At 38.3% G+C, this 16,222-nt stretch overlaps 2 protein-coding genes across 4 annotated transcripts in view; one reads left to right on the top strand and one right to left on the bottom strand.

Moving 5' to 3' along the window:
* The first annotated feature begins 461 nt into the window (after positions 1-461).
* LOC133524955 (small ribosomal subunit protein uS9) lies at positions 462-4,467 on the top strand. Its single transcript, XM_061861122.1, has 5 exons — positions 462-548; positions 651-695; positions 1,161-1,292; positions 3,270-3,384; positions 4,235-4,467. The coding sequence occupies exons 1-5, from the start codon at positions 531-533 to the stop codon at positions 4,378-4,380; spliced, it is 456 nt and encodes a 151-aa protein (XP_061717106.1). The 5' UTR covers positions 462-530; the 3' UTR covers positions 4,381-4,467.
* A 5,187-nt stretch (positions 4,468-9,654) lies between these two features.
* LOC133524954 (striated muscle preferentially expressed protein kinase-like) overlaps positions 9,655-16,222 on the bottom strand; it is a 50,476-nt gene continuing 43,908 nt past the window's right edge. For all 3 annotated transcript variants that reach the window (XM_061861120.1, XM_061861121.1, XM_061861119.1), the window contains exons 6-8: positions 15,109-15,308; positions 12,392-12,544; positions 9,655-11,296 (exon numbers count right to left, since the gene is read on the bottom strand). In XM_061861120.1, coding sequence (XP_061717104.1) covers positions 10,126-11,296; positions 12,392-12,544; positions 15,109-15,308 — 1,524 coding nt within the window. In that variant the 3' untranslated portion in view covers positions 9,655-10,125. The remainder of the gene's footprint in view (positions 11,297-12,391; positions 12,545-15,108; positions 15,309-16,222) is intronic.

Below are 16,222 nucleotides of genomic sequence, written 5' to 3'. Positions count from 1 at the left end.
TGCACTTGCGCGGGAACAACTTTTTCACATCTCATTGTAAAGGCGTTTGTAATCTGAGTATCGCACCGCACGACTCAACACCGGCGAATACGTTCGTCGAATACAAAACAATAATGTACCACGCTAGTGACCATGTCGGATGATTCACGTAAATAATAGACAGTAACGCCATCTATTAGAAACTATGCATACATATTTTTCTACCCCATCTAGTGTTAAAAGTTTTTCGTTTAAGTTCTGCTATTCAACAATAGATGGCAATATGATGTAGTGCTGCCAGATGAGAAATATGGTGGTGTGATATTACGTTATTTTCCGAAGTATTTATAGATCTATATCAAATCTATATTCTGGAAGTAAATTGTTTTATTTTTGACATAGTATTTACTTTTCATTTACAATTGTTACTTTTTGATTTGTATGTTTTTTTTAAATATATTATTGATAAGAATACCCATTATAATTTTACTTGATTAATTACGATTGGGGTAGTGTATGGCACAACACTAGCTAGTTCTTTCTCTGTCAAAATGGCTGCCGCGCAAGAGGTGTGTGTCTTTCCGTTAAAATAATTTGCGGAAAAGCAATCGTATTGTGTTATTTTATTGGTTAATTAGAAGCAATGACTAATTTATTTAACGTGTTTTCAGGCAAGACGCGAACCAATTCAGGCCGTTCAGGTCTTTGGCCGCAAGGTAAGTGTTGTTTCAATCCCGTCCACGTGTTGATGCCGATTTCCTTAGTTTTTAAAGTATGAAATGCTTGAAATTTTCCTTTAATCTCAAATTTGTCTGATTTTTAAATAGCTCATCTGTTGTTTTATGAAATATCTGCGAATTGAATCCTTTCTTGCCTTTAACCGTCATAACCTATACGTTGTATGACAGTATTTTATCAGAAAGGAGAGTATAGGATTGCGTTGTACCAGCCATCTCAGAAATCATTTCTGTGTTGGTCTAAACGGAAACAACATTGTCGCACGATTTTTATATTACTGCAAATGACGACAAGCGTCTAACGCTAACTAACCTCTTGCTGGCATTTCATATGGTTTGTGTTGTGAATCCTACTATTTCTGGCTGATAGAGGCCTAGTCGTAGTTAGTCGTACATATTTATTTTGTTATAAAAAAAGGTTACATTTTATACAACAATTTTCAGAAAACTGCGACCGCAGTAGCATACTGCAAGCGCGGACACGGTGTGCTCCGCGTCAATGGCCGCCCGCTGGATCTGGTGGAGCCCCGTCTGCTGCAGTACAAATTGCAGGAGCCCATCCTATTGCTCGGCAAGGTGAGATACATACATAAGTCGTAGCTGAGAGTGAGAACTAACCGGCCTATCCTATTATACATTTGTTACAAGATCAAACATGACCATGAGATTTTTCATAATTCTTAACTACTACCCGGTATAATTATTACTTAAACGGTCTATTATATTTATAAATTTTAGCTCTCCTGCAAATAATTGTTGTATATGCATGCAGTGTACTTGACGACTGGTCTGGCCTAGTGGGTAGTGACCCTGCCTATGAAGCCGATGGTCCTAGGTTCAAAAATTCAAATTCAAAAATTTATTCTTCAAGTAGGCCTCAAGGGCTCTTTTACAAGTCAATACAACATTTATAGTAACATCATATAGTGACATGAAAAATACATAACAACATTTTATAAATACAACAGCCAATACCTGGGTAAACATTACATTATAATAATCTTAAAATAAATAATTACTACAATACAATAGAGATGTATAGTCTCTATGGTTAAAAACACATTAAATCTGGAGATGTAAAAGGTCCCCAATGTCAGAGTACTAATACTAATAAAATTTGGAGGTGTAAAGTGTCAAAATAAAATTTATACTAAATAAATAAACCGCGTCTGGACTGTTAAACTAGCAGTCTCATAAACTAATGCTACAATCTGTACATAACTAGTATGTACCAAGTCAAGTATATTATATATTCGAATTTGTGGTTTGAAAAGTTCATGTGATGAGCATATTTGTTCCTGAGTCATGGGTTTTCCTTTTTTTATACTACATCGGTGGCAAACAAGCATACGGCCTGCCTGATGGTAAGCAGTGTCCGTAGCCTATGTACGCCTGTAACTCCAGAGGAGTTACATGCGCGTTGCCGACCCTAAACCCGCCCCCCCTCATTGAGCTCTGGCAACCTTACTCACCGGCAGGAACACAACACTATGAGTAGGGTCTAGTGTTATTTGGCTGCTGTTTTCTGTAAGGTGGAGGTACTTCTCCAGTTGGGCTCTGCTCTAGATCTGGAATGACATCCACTGGCTGTGCCCTACCACACAAAGCGACATGACATTCACAATGCCCATACCTCTCTTTTGGACGTAGTTTAAGGACGTACCCGGGTCCAATCGGGCCCGGGTGTCTTTTATGTACTTAAATATTACATTTATCGTTGTCCGAGTACCTACAACACAAGCCTTCTTGAGCTTAATGTGGGGCTTAGTCAATTTGTGTAAAAATATCCAATATTTATTCATTATTATTTAGTGTAATATGAGAGGGGACCCAAAAGTAATGATAATCAGTATGAAAGACACATCTCATGTTTAAAGACATATTTGTTTTTTAATTTAATCTCCTAGTAAGTTTAGACACATAGACTATCATTTCTCTAGACCTTCTGTCTAAGATCTTACTTCAGCAGCTGCGAAAAGGGGTAAAAGATGCTGGGGGGCTAGAACCGCCGAATATGGTAGGGGGTCTTTCTGGGTACCCCACAAGTGGAGGACTTTTTCATGTGTAATTCATTAAGTTTGTTTGAATACTGCCAATCCTCATTTCTTGTACTAGTCAGTATTCTTTCTTTGTCCTTACTGGCCTTGGATTAGTTTTTGCTGTATGGCGATGTCTTTGTATGTGAGAGATTGTTATGTCTTGTTTTTTGTCCCCAAAAATTGTGGCAGAATGGAGCTTTTTGTTTGTGATGAAATTTAGATTTTCATTTTTCTCATGTAAAATATAATCTGCAGCTAGAAAGACATGCAAGTAGCATTAGACTTTTTTTATTTATTTAATAGAGGACAAAAATACAAGTTTGACAGAGTGGTCACAAAGAAGACAACGAAAATAATTTTGACCCATGATATATATCTGATGATGATCAAACTTATTCCGAACCTGAGTATCTTTGGATGTGAAGTAAATGTACATATCTGATTCTTTCCTTAACTAAAACATCCCACCACTTATTTTTTACAGTTTAATTATAAAGAATTTTATTCATTTCAGGAAAAGTTCTCTGGTGTGGACATCAGAGTGACAGTGAAGGGTGGTGGTCACGTGGCCCAGGTGTACGCCATCAGACAAGCCATCTCCAAGGCACTCATTGCTTTCTACCAAAAGTGTAAGTTCACATTGTAGAAAATATTATTAATGCATTGGTAATAGATATAATAGTCATATTACATTTTAATAACACAACGTTCGAGATTTAAAATGGGTCCAGTATATATAAAAGACTCACCTGTCATCGGCAAATCAGATGAGCTAACTAAAGTATTTTTTAAAGAATGTCTTATCATCTAAGTCAATGATCCCTGCCAGTTATTTTTTTTTAACAAAGTTGAGTATTAAATGCATTGTTCGACAACTTTAAGAATCAACTATTCCAAAACTTTGTGCAATGGTTTGCTATAATGATTATGGTTGAATAACATTTAGTTTAAGGACCCTTTCTTTCCAAAGCTGGCTCGCCCCATGCTTGTCAGTCATTTCAGGGAAAGGAGATAATTGTGACATTTACCAAGCGACATGAGCCCTCCATGCCATGCCAGTTTGAAATGTGCACTACAATTTTATTATTGTATCTATATTCTCTCTCTCTATCTAGGTAGTCTTATCTCGCCGCGAGATACTGTCGCGCCAATCATGTGCTAATTTAAATATACAACCTAGTTCACTACAAAATACTACTACTAGTTAACTGTTAAAACTGCTGTGGTGATGTTGCTTCTCTTGAATGACAGAAAGTTTTAAAACAATACGAAAATAAACAGAGTTGCCTAATTGGCAATTGGCATATAACTAATAAAAATCAGGAATTTTATTTTAGGTAACAGATATTTTAACTCAGCAGGCACGTCTACACTTGCCGTTTTGTGTGTGAGGAAGTTGCCTCGCGTGTGTGCTCGCTCAGTGTGGACCCGCCTATTCACTAACAATTTATCAGATCTAATATAACTTTTTGTTTACAGATGTAGATGAAGCTTCCAAGAAGGAAATCAAGGACATCCTCGTCCAATACGACCGTAGCCTGCTGGTGGCCGACCCGCGCCGCTGCGAGCCCAAGAAGTTCGGCGGCCCGGGCGCCCGCGCCAGATACCAGAAGTCCTACCGTTAACACACCCATGTTGTGCGTTCAGTGGTGTTGCATTGGTTTGTGGATCAGTGGGATAGCATTGAGTGTTAATAAAAACATAAAAATCTATTTGTTGGTTTTATTTCTTGTCAGTTTACCTTTCGTATGCCGCGATTATTTTTTTGCAAATAGTTTCCTCGTACGCGGTTAACACATTGAGTGCCGGGAACCCGCTCGGCGGGCGCTGTTTGTAATCGCTTTCCTCTACAAAGCGGGAAAACGCTAAAATCGGCTACGTGTGCAGCGCTACGAAAACGTTGGCAGTGAATGCGTTAACGCATTTACTACCAGCGCGTGTAGCAGATAGCGTTATTTTTTCACTTTGGATCGAAAAGAGTCTACGAACAGAACCCGCCTAGCAAAGATTCTCGAAAATTTCACAGAAATGTAAGATATATTTCCATGTTGTTTTCTTATATACAATAAAAACTATGAACTTTGAAACTTCAATCCCCATAAGTACAAAAATGTGACAAGTTCCTGAAACTTTCCTATGCGGAAAAATTTGCAATTTTGGAAAGTTTTCTCCAGCACGTCGATGTTCCAAATGACCACGTTTGGCGATTCATTTTAAGAAGAGTTTTGTGTGCAATGAAATTAGTACCTTAAATTCAAGTTAAGGCGCACGATTATCTTCTCCCCGCCATATATACGGCATTTCGTTCCTAGCGCAGGGCTATAACCGCGAAAATCGAAGTTCGTCAATTGCGGGCATTTTCTCTGTCACTCTAATTACGTCTTGATAAGCGTAAGAGAAAAATCCCAATCGCAATTTGCGAATTTCGATTTTCGCGGTAGGCCCCCTGGTCGCAGTGGGGCTTCGCCTTGCACGCGCGCTAGCCACACGTGTACCTATCAGTGACGCCACAGTGTGCTCGTGCACTGCTGTGGAAGTATCTACCAAAATTTTGAAACGATGCGTTTTTGTACCCACGTGCATAGCTCGACAGTGGGGTTCCAGCTCAACCCTAGGGCCACGGAACGCATACTCGACATTGACACTGACTACCATAGGCTTAGATAAGAACGCACTGCGATTTGTTTCTTGCTGTTTCATGAAGCATGCCGTAAGTTACACTTTTTGGCGTTTCTGAAATCGCAAGAAATTAATCGCATTGCGTTCTAAGCCATACGTTTATTTTAATCAATGTATAGGGACCGTACGCATTGGAGGATTTGTTATCTTGTGGCTTGAATCGGAACCATAAACATGTACATTTACACGTCACGTGTTTTCTTGTGCATAGTTGGCTCTGCCATCTTGTGGGCTACATTGGAACAATAAACATCACATTTACGCCTCGCGCCAAAAATCTGACGACTCCTGTGCTGCCTCCTACAGTTCATGCACGCTATCGTGATCAGCGTCGTCGAGCGTGAAAGCTAAAAGAAAAGGACAACAATAATACCAGCTTCCCTTCTTATCATATCTTTATTTCATTCAATTGTCTTTATTTTATGAAATTAAATGCAGTCAATTAATTGTTTTATATGATCCTAAAATTTAAGTCTTAAAATATTAAAACACGGTTTATGATTATTATTATTTCACACCAACTAAAACATGTATGGAAATAGAACTATCCGTAAAAAAAAAAACATTCTAAGATCTTAATTGGAATACCATACCGGATTTTGTAAGGGACCACTCTTTTAAGCCCTATAGACACAGGGCAACTTTCGCGCGCAATTAGCTGAAACATTTATGGCGTTATTCATAAACGCGTTACTGGCCTGAATTAGCTATGAATCGTTTGTCTTTATCTGTCATTTTGACTTATGTATCTGTAAGAAAGGGATAAAACATAATTTAACTAAATCAGGCCCTTAAAGTTTTATGAATAAGGGGGTTAAAGAATAAGTTAATTTTCCTACTTTGTTGTTGTTTCTGGGATTAGAATTCATAAAAAATTATAAGCGGAATATAGATGGATTTTCTGAATAACATAATATATACATATACCTATAGGTAATTGAAAATATACTAACATTTACAGTACACATGGTGCTACTTTCCCGCACACGTGCAGGAATGAGCACTTCCGTGCATATGTCGAAACTTTAAAGAACCATATTTACTGTAAAACGTTGTACGATACACGTGCGAATAGGAAATTCGCAACTCGTGTCGATTTAAAACACTCCCTTCCGTCGTGTTTTAATGTATCACCACTCGTTTCGAATTTCCTATTTTCTGCACTTGTATCGTAAATAACTATATTCAATGGTAGGTATTCATTTATTCTGTAATACTTGGTAACAAATTAGAAATAGGGACATATTTAATTGATTTTTAGAGAAGGGATGTATATAGTTTGGCAAGCCATTTCCATCAGTAGAAAAGGCGGCAAATTTAAAAAGTGTAAGCGCACAGGGTTGTTCTTCTACTACTGAGAAGCTCTTCTACTAGTGGGTTTGCCAGAGTATAAAAACTACTCTTAACATTTTTTATTGAACCTCGTTAGGTATTCAACTACAAATAAAAAAAATCTATCTCACTGCTCAGATCCATATTGCGCACTTAATATTAGCAACAAACTGTATAACCTAGCGTTAGTCGTTAATGTCTTTCATTCGATCTTAAAAAAAATATAGTTATTTACAATTATTATGATGTGATAATTTAATTAATAATAACGTGCAAATCGTTACAAAACGCATAATTTCTCGGAAGTAGATAGGTAATTTAAATAGCCGCTAAGTAGGTAATAACCTTATAAGTACTTATAACATTTTCATTTGTGTGTATTCTCAAGAATCCAATCAACAATCAATCAGCTTCCTTATTAGGTACTTAGGTGACACCTAAGTTCACCATTTGGTACCTACTTAGGTGATACCTAAAAGTACCAAACAAATCAATGGTAAATGCAAAAAAATATTTAAATAACAATTAAGATTTTGAAGATTTACTCTAATTTCTTAATTTTAAATTTCTTATCTAATAGCTTTGTGTTTGTATTATGTTGAGATTTATTTGTATAAATGTAAATTTAAATTAATTTTTAACATGCAGACACGTCTGCGAACATTGCTATTAAGCTTAGAATAAATTTAAAAGTGGAAAAATTACTGTTTTGGGTGAGACTTGAACTCACGGCCTCTGGATAAATGTAAATTTATAATAAATACTGAGAACATGTAAGTAACAGATCTAAATTGAGATTATACAGTAGTTAACATCAACAACTTGCTATAACCCTAGGTACAAAATTTTGGCACCATTTTTATGAAATAATTTGACAACGTGTACGTGTGTAACGTTGATATTTTATATATTTTACTTCAGACTAAGTACTGGCGTAATGGAATCAATTTAAGTAATAAATATTTATAGAATAATTATAAATATTATGGCCCTTCATTATGGCATGATTTCTAGCAATAACTATAGGTACGTCAATAAAAGCCAATACAGATAAATGTAAGTATAAATTAGTGATATCAAATATTAAATCATAATACAGAAATGTTTTTTAGTCACCTGCAATAATTTACGTGGTGAAGTTGCATATTGAGCAACTTTTACTATGGGACCAAGCCCGAAACCGCAAAAAAATGGCTGTTTCATACATTTTGGTTGTGCTGATGTCAAGATTTAGTATGGAAGAAGCAATTTTTTTCGCTATTTCGGGGTTGGTCCCATAGTAAAAGTTGCTCAGTATGATCTATATACTCGCCCCGTAAATTGTTGCAGGTAACTAAAAAAAACACCCTGTATAATCACTGACATGACATTGAAGTGTTTAAAAAGAAGGTATACTTTCAGTGGTGGCGCGTCACACACACCTTAAGGGCAAGTTGAACGGCCCCTTTCTTCTTCACTGCGTATAGGTTAAGGTCCATAAAGATTCAAATGAGAGATGTTGGGAATGGTGTGCTACAGAGGCCCCACCACTGGTAGTTACCTAACTTGCAGTTTTAAACGAGATCAATATTCGTGACATGACTAAACTCATCGTTTATAGTTTTCTTACTTACTTTATTGAACATTAAAGTTTCACGACGACGATAAAAACTTTTGACTTTTCAGCTTTGTTAGCACTCTGGTATTAAGCTAACACAATACGATATGCAATATTTAAAATTAATAAATCCAAGGAATTTATTTAATCGGCCGTTCTAAATAATCGTATCTATAATTATAAATACTTTAATTTTATTCAGAGTTACGAGCAATAATGATTCTAACAAAAGAAAATACCGATTTTGTTAAATGTATACACCTACATATTGGCAAGGAAGTAGATATATAAAGTTAGGTAGGTATACACCGGTCATACAAAAATTAACGGAATGAAGATTGAAAAAATTAGGATCGTAAGATGTCGAGAGTAAAAATACTTCCAAAATATAAAAGTGACGCGTACTCATTTTTTGTAACCAACCGCAATACCGCAGTAAATATTAAACATTCTCCTTATGCTCAGGTTCGTAACTGTTAAACATTCTCCTTATGCTCAGGTTCGTAACTACTAAACATTCTCCTTATGGTCGGAGACGTCTTCAAACTTGGCGCCCATCCTCTTCAGCGCTATGACAGCGGAGACGGCCTTGGCCCACCGTTTCTTGATGACGTACCGCTTCAGTTTGGACTTGGTGACGTGGAGCTCCGTACAGAGCGCCGACTGGATCAGCCACGGGTGGCGGAGGGTCGCGGATGCAGGCAGGCGGTCGCTAGAAAGTGAGTGATTGGATAAAGAGACTAAGTATCTAATTTTTATTTTACTTGCAGTATTTTTCATTTTTAATAATGCGAATTTGGGGGTGCGAAAAACCTGCTGCCACTTTGATATTTGAGTTCTCATTGAATAAGGACCAGTCGAGACGGGAATAATTTTTCGCCAATCTGATTCAGTTTTAACCGATATTACCAATAAAATGTAGGTGCGGACGCAAGAATACCAATTTATGACGCTATTATTTTAAATTTAGAGCGCTCAAATATCACCATAAATCTAAAATTGGTGATCAAATCGGTCGATTTGATCATCCCGTCTGGACTGGTCTTAAGGTTTCTACAAACGTTGCAACAAATGGCATTCGATTTTAGATAATTTGCTGGCTAAGTAGGCTGAGTAGGAGCAACTAAATCAAACGATCATCCATATGCAACGTATTACAAATCACTTGCGATTATCGGTGACGTTAGGAGAGGCCTGTACCACTGTTTATGTTAGTAGTAACAATTAGGAAGTTCTGTTCCACTTTGTAACCGTAAATCGAACTAGATATCAATAATTTAAATAAAACCCATTATTTTAATAAAAACCTTATTATTTATAACAACCAAATATCGTAAAACAAAAGGTACCTATAATAAAATTATTACAGCATCCTTGTACGTAACTGAGTTTAGTTAAGTAACAAACATAATTCACTATATTAAATATAGAACAGGCGCAATGGTAGACGAACTTATTATAATATCTATATAGGTATGTGTGACTGATTCACTAAGTACAAAATTAAGTACAAATGTTACTGTAAACTGACACAGAAGAACATAAGTATTTAGCCATCAGACTATGATTCTTATTGTCATTGTATAAAACATCTCCTACAGAATTGTTTCAGTCTTGCTCCAGAAGATAAAGAGAACTGCGATTTGTCGACTAGATCATTACAACATTGTAATTTTATCGTCTCTAAAATTATCTTAATAATATAATAATTTAATCTCATCTTGTTACTTTGGTAACAGAGTCATGGCACTACAAGTTATAATCATTTCGTACTCTGAATATTTTTCGTTATTATTTTTCTTTGCGCTTTGTCATCTGAGGTCTGTCTTTGGTAGAAGGCGTGGAGGCTTGACATGGAGGACTGTGCCAGTTGATTTGATGGCGACCACTCTAAGGATATGGACTGGTGTCTACCGCCATTTGAGGTGCCTCCAGCCGCTCTCTCGCCTTCCACTTCTGACTCGTCCCATTTTTCTAAAAGATGAAGAAGTAGGTCCTTAGTCCTGTGAGCGTTGTTCTCGTCGCCTCGTCTGTAAGGCACCTGTCTTCCATTCTCTGAACCGTTGACCAGTTTATCTATTTTCTCTCGCCTTTTGTCGAACTCATTGAAGAAGCTGTTTCGCCTCTCCAAGGGCTGGTCGGCTACGTCCCGACTGCTATTAGTAACTTTTTTGGATCGAGCTGACTTCGCCCAGGGCATGTTACTCGTCACCGGCCTCGTCGGTTCCTTTTCAGTCAAAAACGAGGAAGTTACTCTGTGACTAGATTTCGATGTAAAAAGTTTCTTTTCTTTATTGCTAGCATCTCCATTTGTGACGGATTTTGTAACTTTCGTATTAGTTTCCCTTTTGAAACCGTTTGTTAACTTCTTATCCTCCTTTGTGACCGTTTTCGATTCCGTTATATTCTTGTCCAATTCTTTTACATTATTGTTGTTGGCCAGGTCCGTATTCATAGTCGATAGTAAGAAGAGATGATCCGATAACTTCTTGATTTCCTCAGCTAGATTCTTTCTTACAAGGACGTCCTGCCTTTTATGGAGGAAGCATGAACTATCGGACGCTCGTCTCTCGACCGGGTTGTACCTGGGTGCTAAGTAACTGGTCTCTCTCATCGGCGGAGGTTCCAAGTCTTCCTCATCAAATACCGCATCGGGCGAGCTCGCCAACGAGCTCCGAGGACTAGGAGAGCAGCCACCGATAGAAGATCGCTCGCAGCTGCCGTCGGCGAGGCAGGTAATTTCGTGCGCCTGGTTATCGAAGACGTAGGGCGAGTTGGGGTGCTCCCCCCACCGCTCGACGAAGATCCTGAGGTTGTCTTTGGCGACGTCGAGCTCGTGCTTGGGCGAGGGCAGCGGCGCGGGGCGCGGCGGCGGCGGCGGGCGGCGCGCCAGCCAGCGGTGCCGCAGGCACTCCGTCGCGCTGGGCCGTAACCTGCGACAAGAACCCTTGTTACTAACCCCAACACCACGAGTGCGTGATAAGGATGGGAAGAGAAGAGGCGGTGCAAGGAAACAAAAGGGTACTACGATTATTCAAAAATCAAATAGCAGCAAATAGCCTGCTTCATCAGGCCTGAAGCGACGCGCATACATATGTTTTCGGTCGCTAGAGATTCTCTTGTCAGTGGTTAAAACAGATCTCGACCGGGGTCTCAAACTGCACTCATTTAAATGCGTGCGTCAGATTGGACAAAATTCTGCGGCCACTTATAAATTTTGTATGAGACTCTACCATGCAACTAAATTACTACATACATAGAGGAAGGTTAGCACATGTATACAGTTTATATGGTACAGTATTAGAATGACTTGTTAGATTTTGTGTTGGATGCAATAAAGTAACAAGGGGTCTTTATCGACAGGCTGGCTTTTATGCAGCTTTTAGTGACGAGCACCGGAATCAAATGGTATAAAACTGTCGAAATTTTATGTCCGATTTCATTTACGACTATGTAAATTAAATGAACGTATTTTATTCGAAATGATCTTTAGGCCGTTCAACTGTTGATTTTTCTCAAGAACAAAACAAAATCAGTCGTATGTTTTCATAACTCCACGTATAATTAGCACTGGCAACATTTCAATTTGTAATCAACGAGAAAACAAAAGCAAAGGTCGTTTTCCAAACGGCGTTAAATGGGAAATGACCTCACAACGGATTTGGCACTAAAAATGCCGTTATGTTGCGAAGTCATTTTCATCTTATTTATGTATTGTCATTTAATTTTTTATCGCCGTTTTTTTCATGCTTTAATCACAATTCACAATAAGACGCTTCATGCAAGCATCTATTTTTACTAGGTTCTCACAACATAATAAAATTTACAATTTCCCTCAAAATATGTCTAGAAAATAGGCTACCAACTCCGTAATCTGGCCTCATGCCCAACTCTAAAGGAATTAAGGATGGTGTGATTCATAAACACAATCTCAGAGTATCAGACAATTGTTGAACCTAGTGACATAATTATATAACTTATAATATTTTGAGGATGATTGTAAATTGAAAGAATTTTAATAAACTCACTCTTTGTCTTTTACGAGCAGTTTCCCGATGAAGTCCTTCGCGTCTTCGGAGATCTCTGTGAATGCTTCGTCATCAAAGTCGTATTTAGCCACTGTGACGTTCGCCATAGTTTCTATGTCTGTTTCGCCCATAAACGGTGAAAGACCCGATAAGCTGAAAGATATAAAAAAACATTGTGAATGCTATAAAAGCAGATAGAGTTCGTGTCATCCACATGAACGATTATTAGCGGCTTGTCAATTTTAGTAGACGTTTATGAATAAGGGAGTAAAACTTTCGAAGTTGTAACTCAACTCAGTTGTTGCCATTTGCTTTTATATATTTATAAGTACCTAATTTTTTATCTCAACCGGCAACACTGGTCAACCAAAAATAATTAAGATCAGAGAGCCTACCGCGAACACCGAAGTTTGCATATTGCAGACATCTTTCACTTTTACTTCAATTAAGCCGTAAGAGAGAAGTTAGAGTGACAAAGAAAGATACTCGCAATTTGCGACCTTCGGTGTTCACGGTAGGCCCTCAGTAGTTGGCGCCGTGTTGCCGGACTACCGCGAACAATAGAAATTCGGATTTATTTACACGTGTGCCGTGTGCCTGTCACTCGAATATGCAAAAACGATAAAAATAGATGGACATAGTCCAACTTTCGTGGTACCCATCCAGTCATTGCATTAATGATGCCTATTTTAGACAGGTAAAATTTAAACTTATAGTTCTATATACCTGGGCCCAGTTGGCTATAGTTTGTTTACTCCATACCTACGATAAAAATACGCTTTTGATTGAAACCCCAAGTTCAAACTACCCACGCTCAGTCGCATTGAATGAGATTGAACATGACTCACAACGGAACATCAATGCGGCATAGCGATGTCGGTCTGGTGTTTATGGCAGAGACCCAGGGGATCAGTTCCAAAACAACTACCGCTTTACAACGCTTATTGGTAACAACACCAGTCTGGAAAACCAATTTATCAGTAGAAAAAGGCGCGAATTTCTTAATTTTGTATGGGAGATCGAGCCCTTGCCTCTTCGAGAGAGATTTGCCAGACTATGGATTATTGCGTAGGTTCAGTCTGACCAGCGTTTCTCAGTGCGATATGTAGTTGTGCTAATACGTAGGTATATTGAAACAGTAAGTGTAAGTTGGGTGCACGAAATTTAAGTTTTCTCTGGGAATTTCAATCGCCGCGCCTACATTTTTTAATTTGTCGCTTTTTTTATGACACATCCGCTATGCTAGAGTAAAGGTGATTATTAGGCGGTAGTATATTACAGAAATGGCAGCCTGTAGGGCCTTTGCCAGAGTAAGTTACAGGTAGTGAATATCAATAAAATTAATTAGAGTCAGACCAAACTAAGTTGGCAGCTATTTTGATAGCCCAGACGGTGCAAGTGTTAACGTCATAATTTCATAGAACTCATAGAAGTTTGACGATTAAAATAAAACTTGCACCGTCTGGGCTATCAAAATCTCTACCAACTTAGCTTGGTCTGTCTCTTTACATTACTTATGGGTAATGGGACCAAAGTGACGGCAGGGGAAATCAGGTACTTACCTAGATGACTTAAAACTCAATACAAAATAATCCGTTTAACTGGAAATAGGTCTTATTTACTTTTTTAAATCATTCAACATATAAAATAACAGGCTAGAGCACCGTGACTATCTGCGCAAAAAAATAGGTATTTGTGTTAATTTTTACGAGCGTGTTTTCTTTTATTTGCGTAATATTCTGCCAAGGTTATATTAATTACGAACGGGACACAATATCGCTATTTTAAAATTCATTTTCAGGTGTTTTGGTCATTTGAACGACAGAAATATGTTTGGCCCGGACTGTTTGTCATTACTTTACCCATCACGGAATAGTGGTGTTCTGGACATTTGGGAGGCGTGCGCGGATCCGAAGCCAACACGTAGAGGTCCTTTTTACACTTTGATGCGATGTAAGGGGAAACCGAGTGGATGCTGTCAATGTCCGCGTCATAAGACGCACACATAGGCAGCATCCGCCAGGGTGTAAAGACTATTGGAAGTTGATGGAATCTAAAATGAACTGTGCTGTTATTGGGTGAAAGCGATGGACTAAATACAGGGCTATGGGATAAAAAGCGGACGCCTGCTTAATGAAATGGCATGCAATTATAATATTTCTTTATTATCCTGTGTGGTCCCACTACTCTCACTGCTGGACAAAGGTCTTTCTCTTTTCCATGCTTTACGCCACGTTTAATTTGGCTAGTTCAATTGAAAGACATTATGATCATCCCGTCTCCTCCGTCTAGGTCTATTATGACGCCACTTATAAACGTTTGTATTAGTCTAAGAAAATGTGTAACTTATACAGACTTTAAAGAAAGACGGAGCAGGGGCGTGAGAGATGCCACCTACGAAATGATAAGGCACTGATCGCCCATTCAGAAGACTATTCATCAAGCCCAAAACCTAGGTAAGTAGTTCAAAATTTGTATGAAATACCCTTCGCGCTATCTAAATATTACAAATTTGCCGTCTTTTTCTACTGACAAAATTGGCTTGCACACAGACTACATCAACATTGCGGAACCTGTGACCCTCCCGCAAAAAACGAAAAATCGAAATTTTGTTATCGCTCTTCCATATTCCATATTCGTGCGATAGAGAGGCAGATAACTAAATTTCGTTTTTCGCTGTAGGTCCTCTGAAGAGATGCCTATAGGCAAATACTTACAGCACATAACAGATGACGCCAACGGACCACATGTCCGTTCCGTATCCGATCTGGTCGAAGTTGACGACCTCTGGCGCCACGAACTCGGGCGTTCCGAACAGAACTTGCAGCTTCTTTTCGGGGTCGAAGAACCTCGCGAGGCCGAAGTCGATGATCTTGATGCGGTTGCCCGATTTGGTCAGACACAGAATGTTCTCGGGCTGTAAGAAATATTGATTTTATATTTTATTGAAGGGTTGATGCATCTTGTTTGCATGAGTTGCATGACAGTGCGTTTAATAAGATTGAGGCGTTATTACGGTATACCTATAAGTCTAGTACTTTTAAAATAACCATCACACAATATCTCTTTATGGAAGTTTGTTGATTGCCTTAAAAAAATACATCTACTATGGATATCGATTGACAATGTACTTTTATTTTATTCCTTCGTTGTTTGTTTCAATGTTTCAATTATTTACCTATAAACATTTTCTAAACTGCTCTCAGTTACTCTGGCAACTTCCGATATGAGATACAGTTTGAGACAGCTTGACTGACCAGCGGACCTATGCTGGTCGCGCTTTTGTCATCTGTCATTATGAGCATCACGTTCCAAAAAGTTGGTATGTGAGTGCAAGTTTAGAGTAACGAATGAGCAAAGCGCAAATATCATATCCGTGCCCGTTCATTTTTGTGAAAAACGCCTCTGCATTCAAATAATTTTAATTTCTTATACCAACATAAGAAATTAAAATTATTTGAATGCAGAGGCGTTTTTAGGCTGAAGAACAAATGAATTACTCGTTTCAAGCTATTTGCTACTGTAATGATGGCTCAAACCCAAAATTATTGAATACCGAATCATAGTTTCAACGCATGCATGCATGCATGCATAACGTCTAAAATTAAACAACAATTTGTATTTTCGCGGAGAGTCATCAGAAATAACGCGGTACGTTGAATAAACAATTATGGCGGACAGACAATCATAAACCTCCCGCGCTTTGGATTTCCGCCATTTTGATTTAAGACTTTGGACTTGGGCCATGCAATCAGAGTGCCACATTGTTGAGATCGGATGGGATAGGAATAATTAATACATAACATAGGTGGCAGAATGGCAGGCTTGTTA

This window comes from Cydia pomonella, chromosome 14 (assembly GCF_033807575.1).
Source record: "Cydia pomonella isolate Wapato2018A chromosome 14, ilCydPomo1, whole genome shotgun sequence".
NCBI lineage: Eukaryota > Metazoa > Arthropoda > Insecta > Lepidoptera > Tortricidae > Cydia > Cydia pomonella.
Note: the sequence above shows the minus strand (reverse complement) of the source record. Positions and strands in the feature narration are given on the sequence as shown.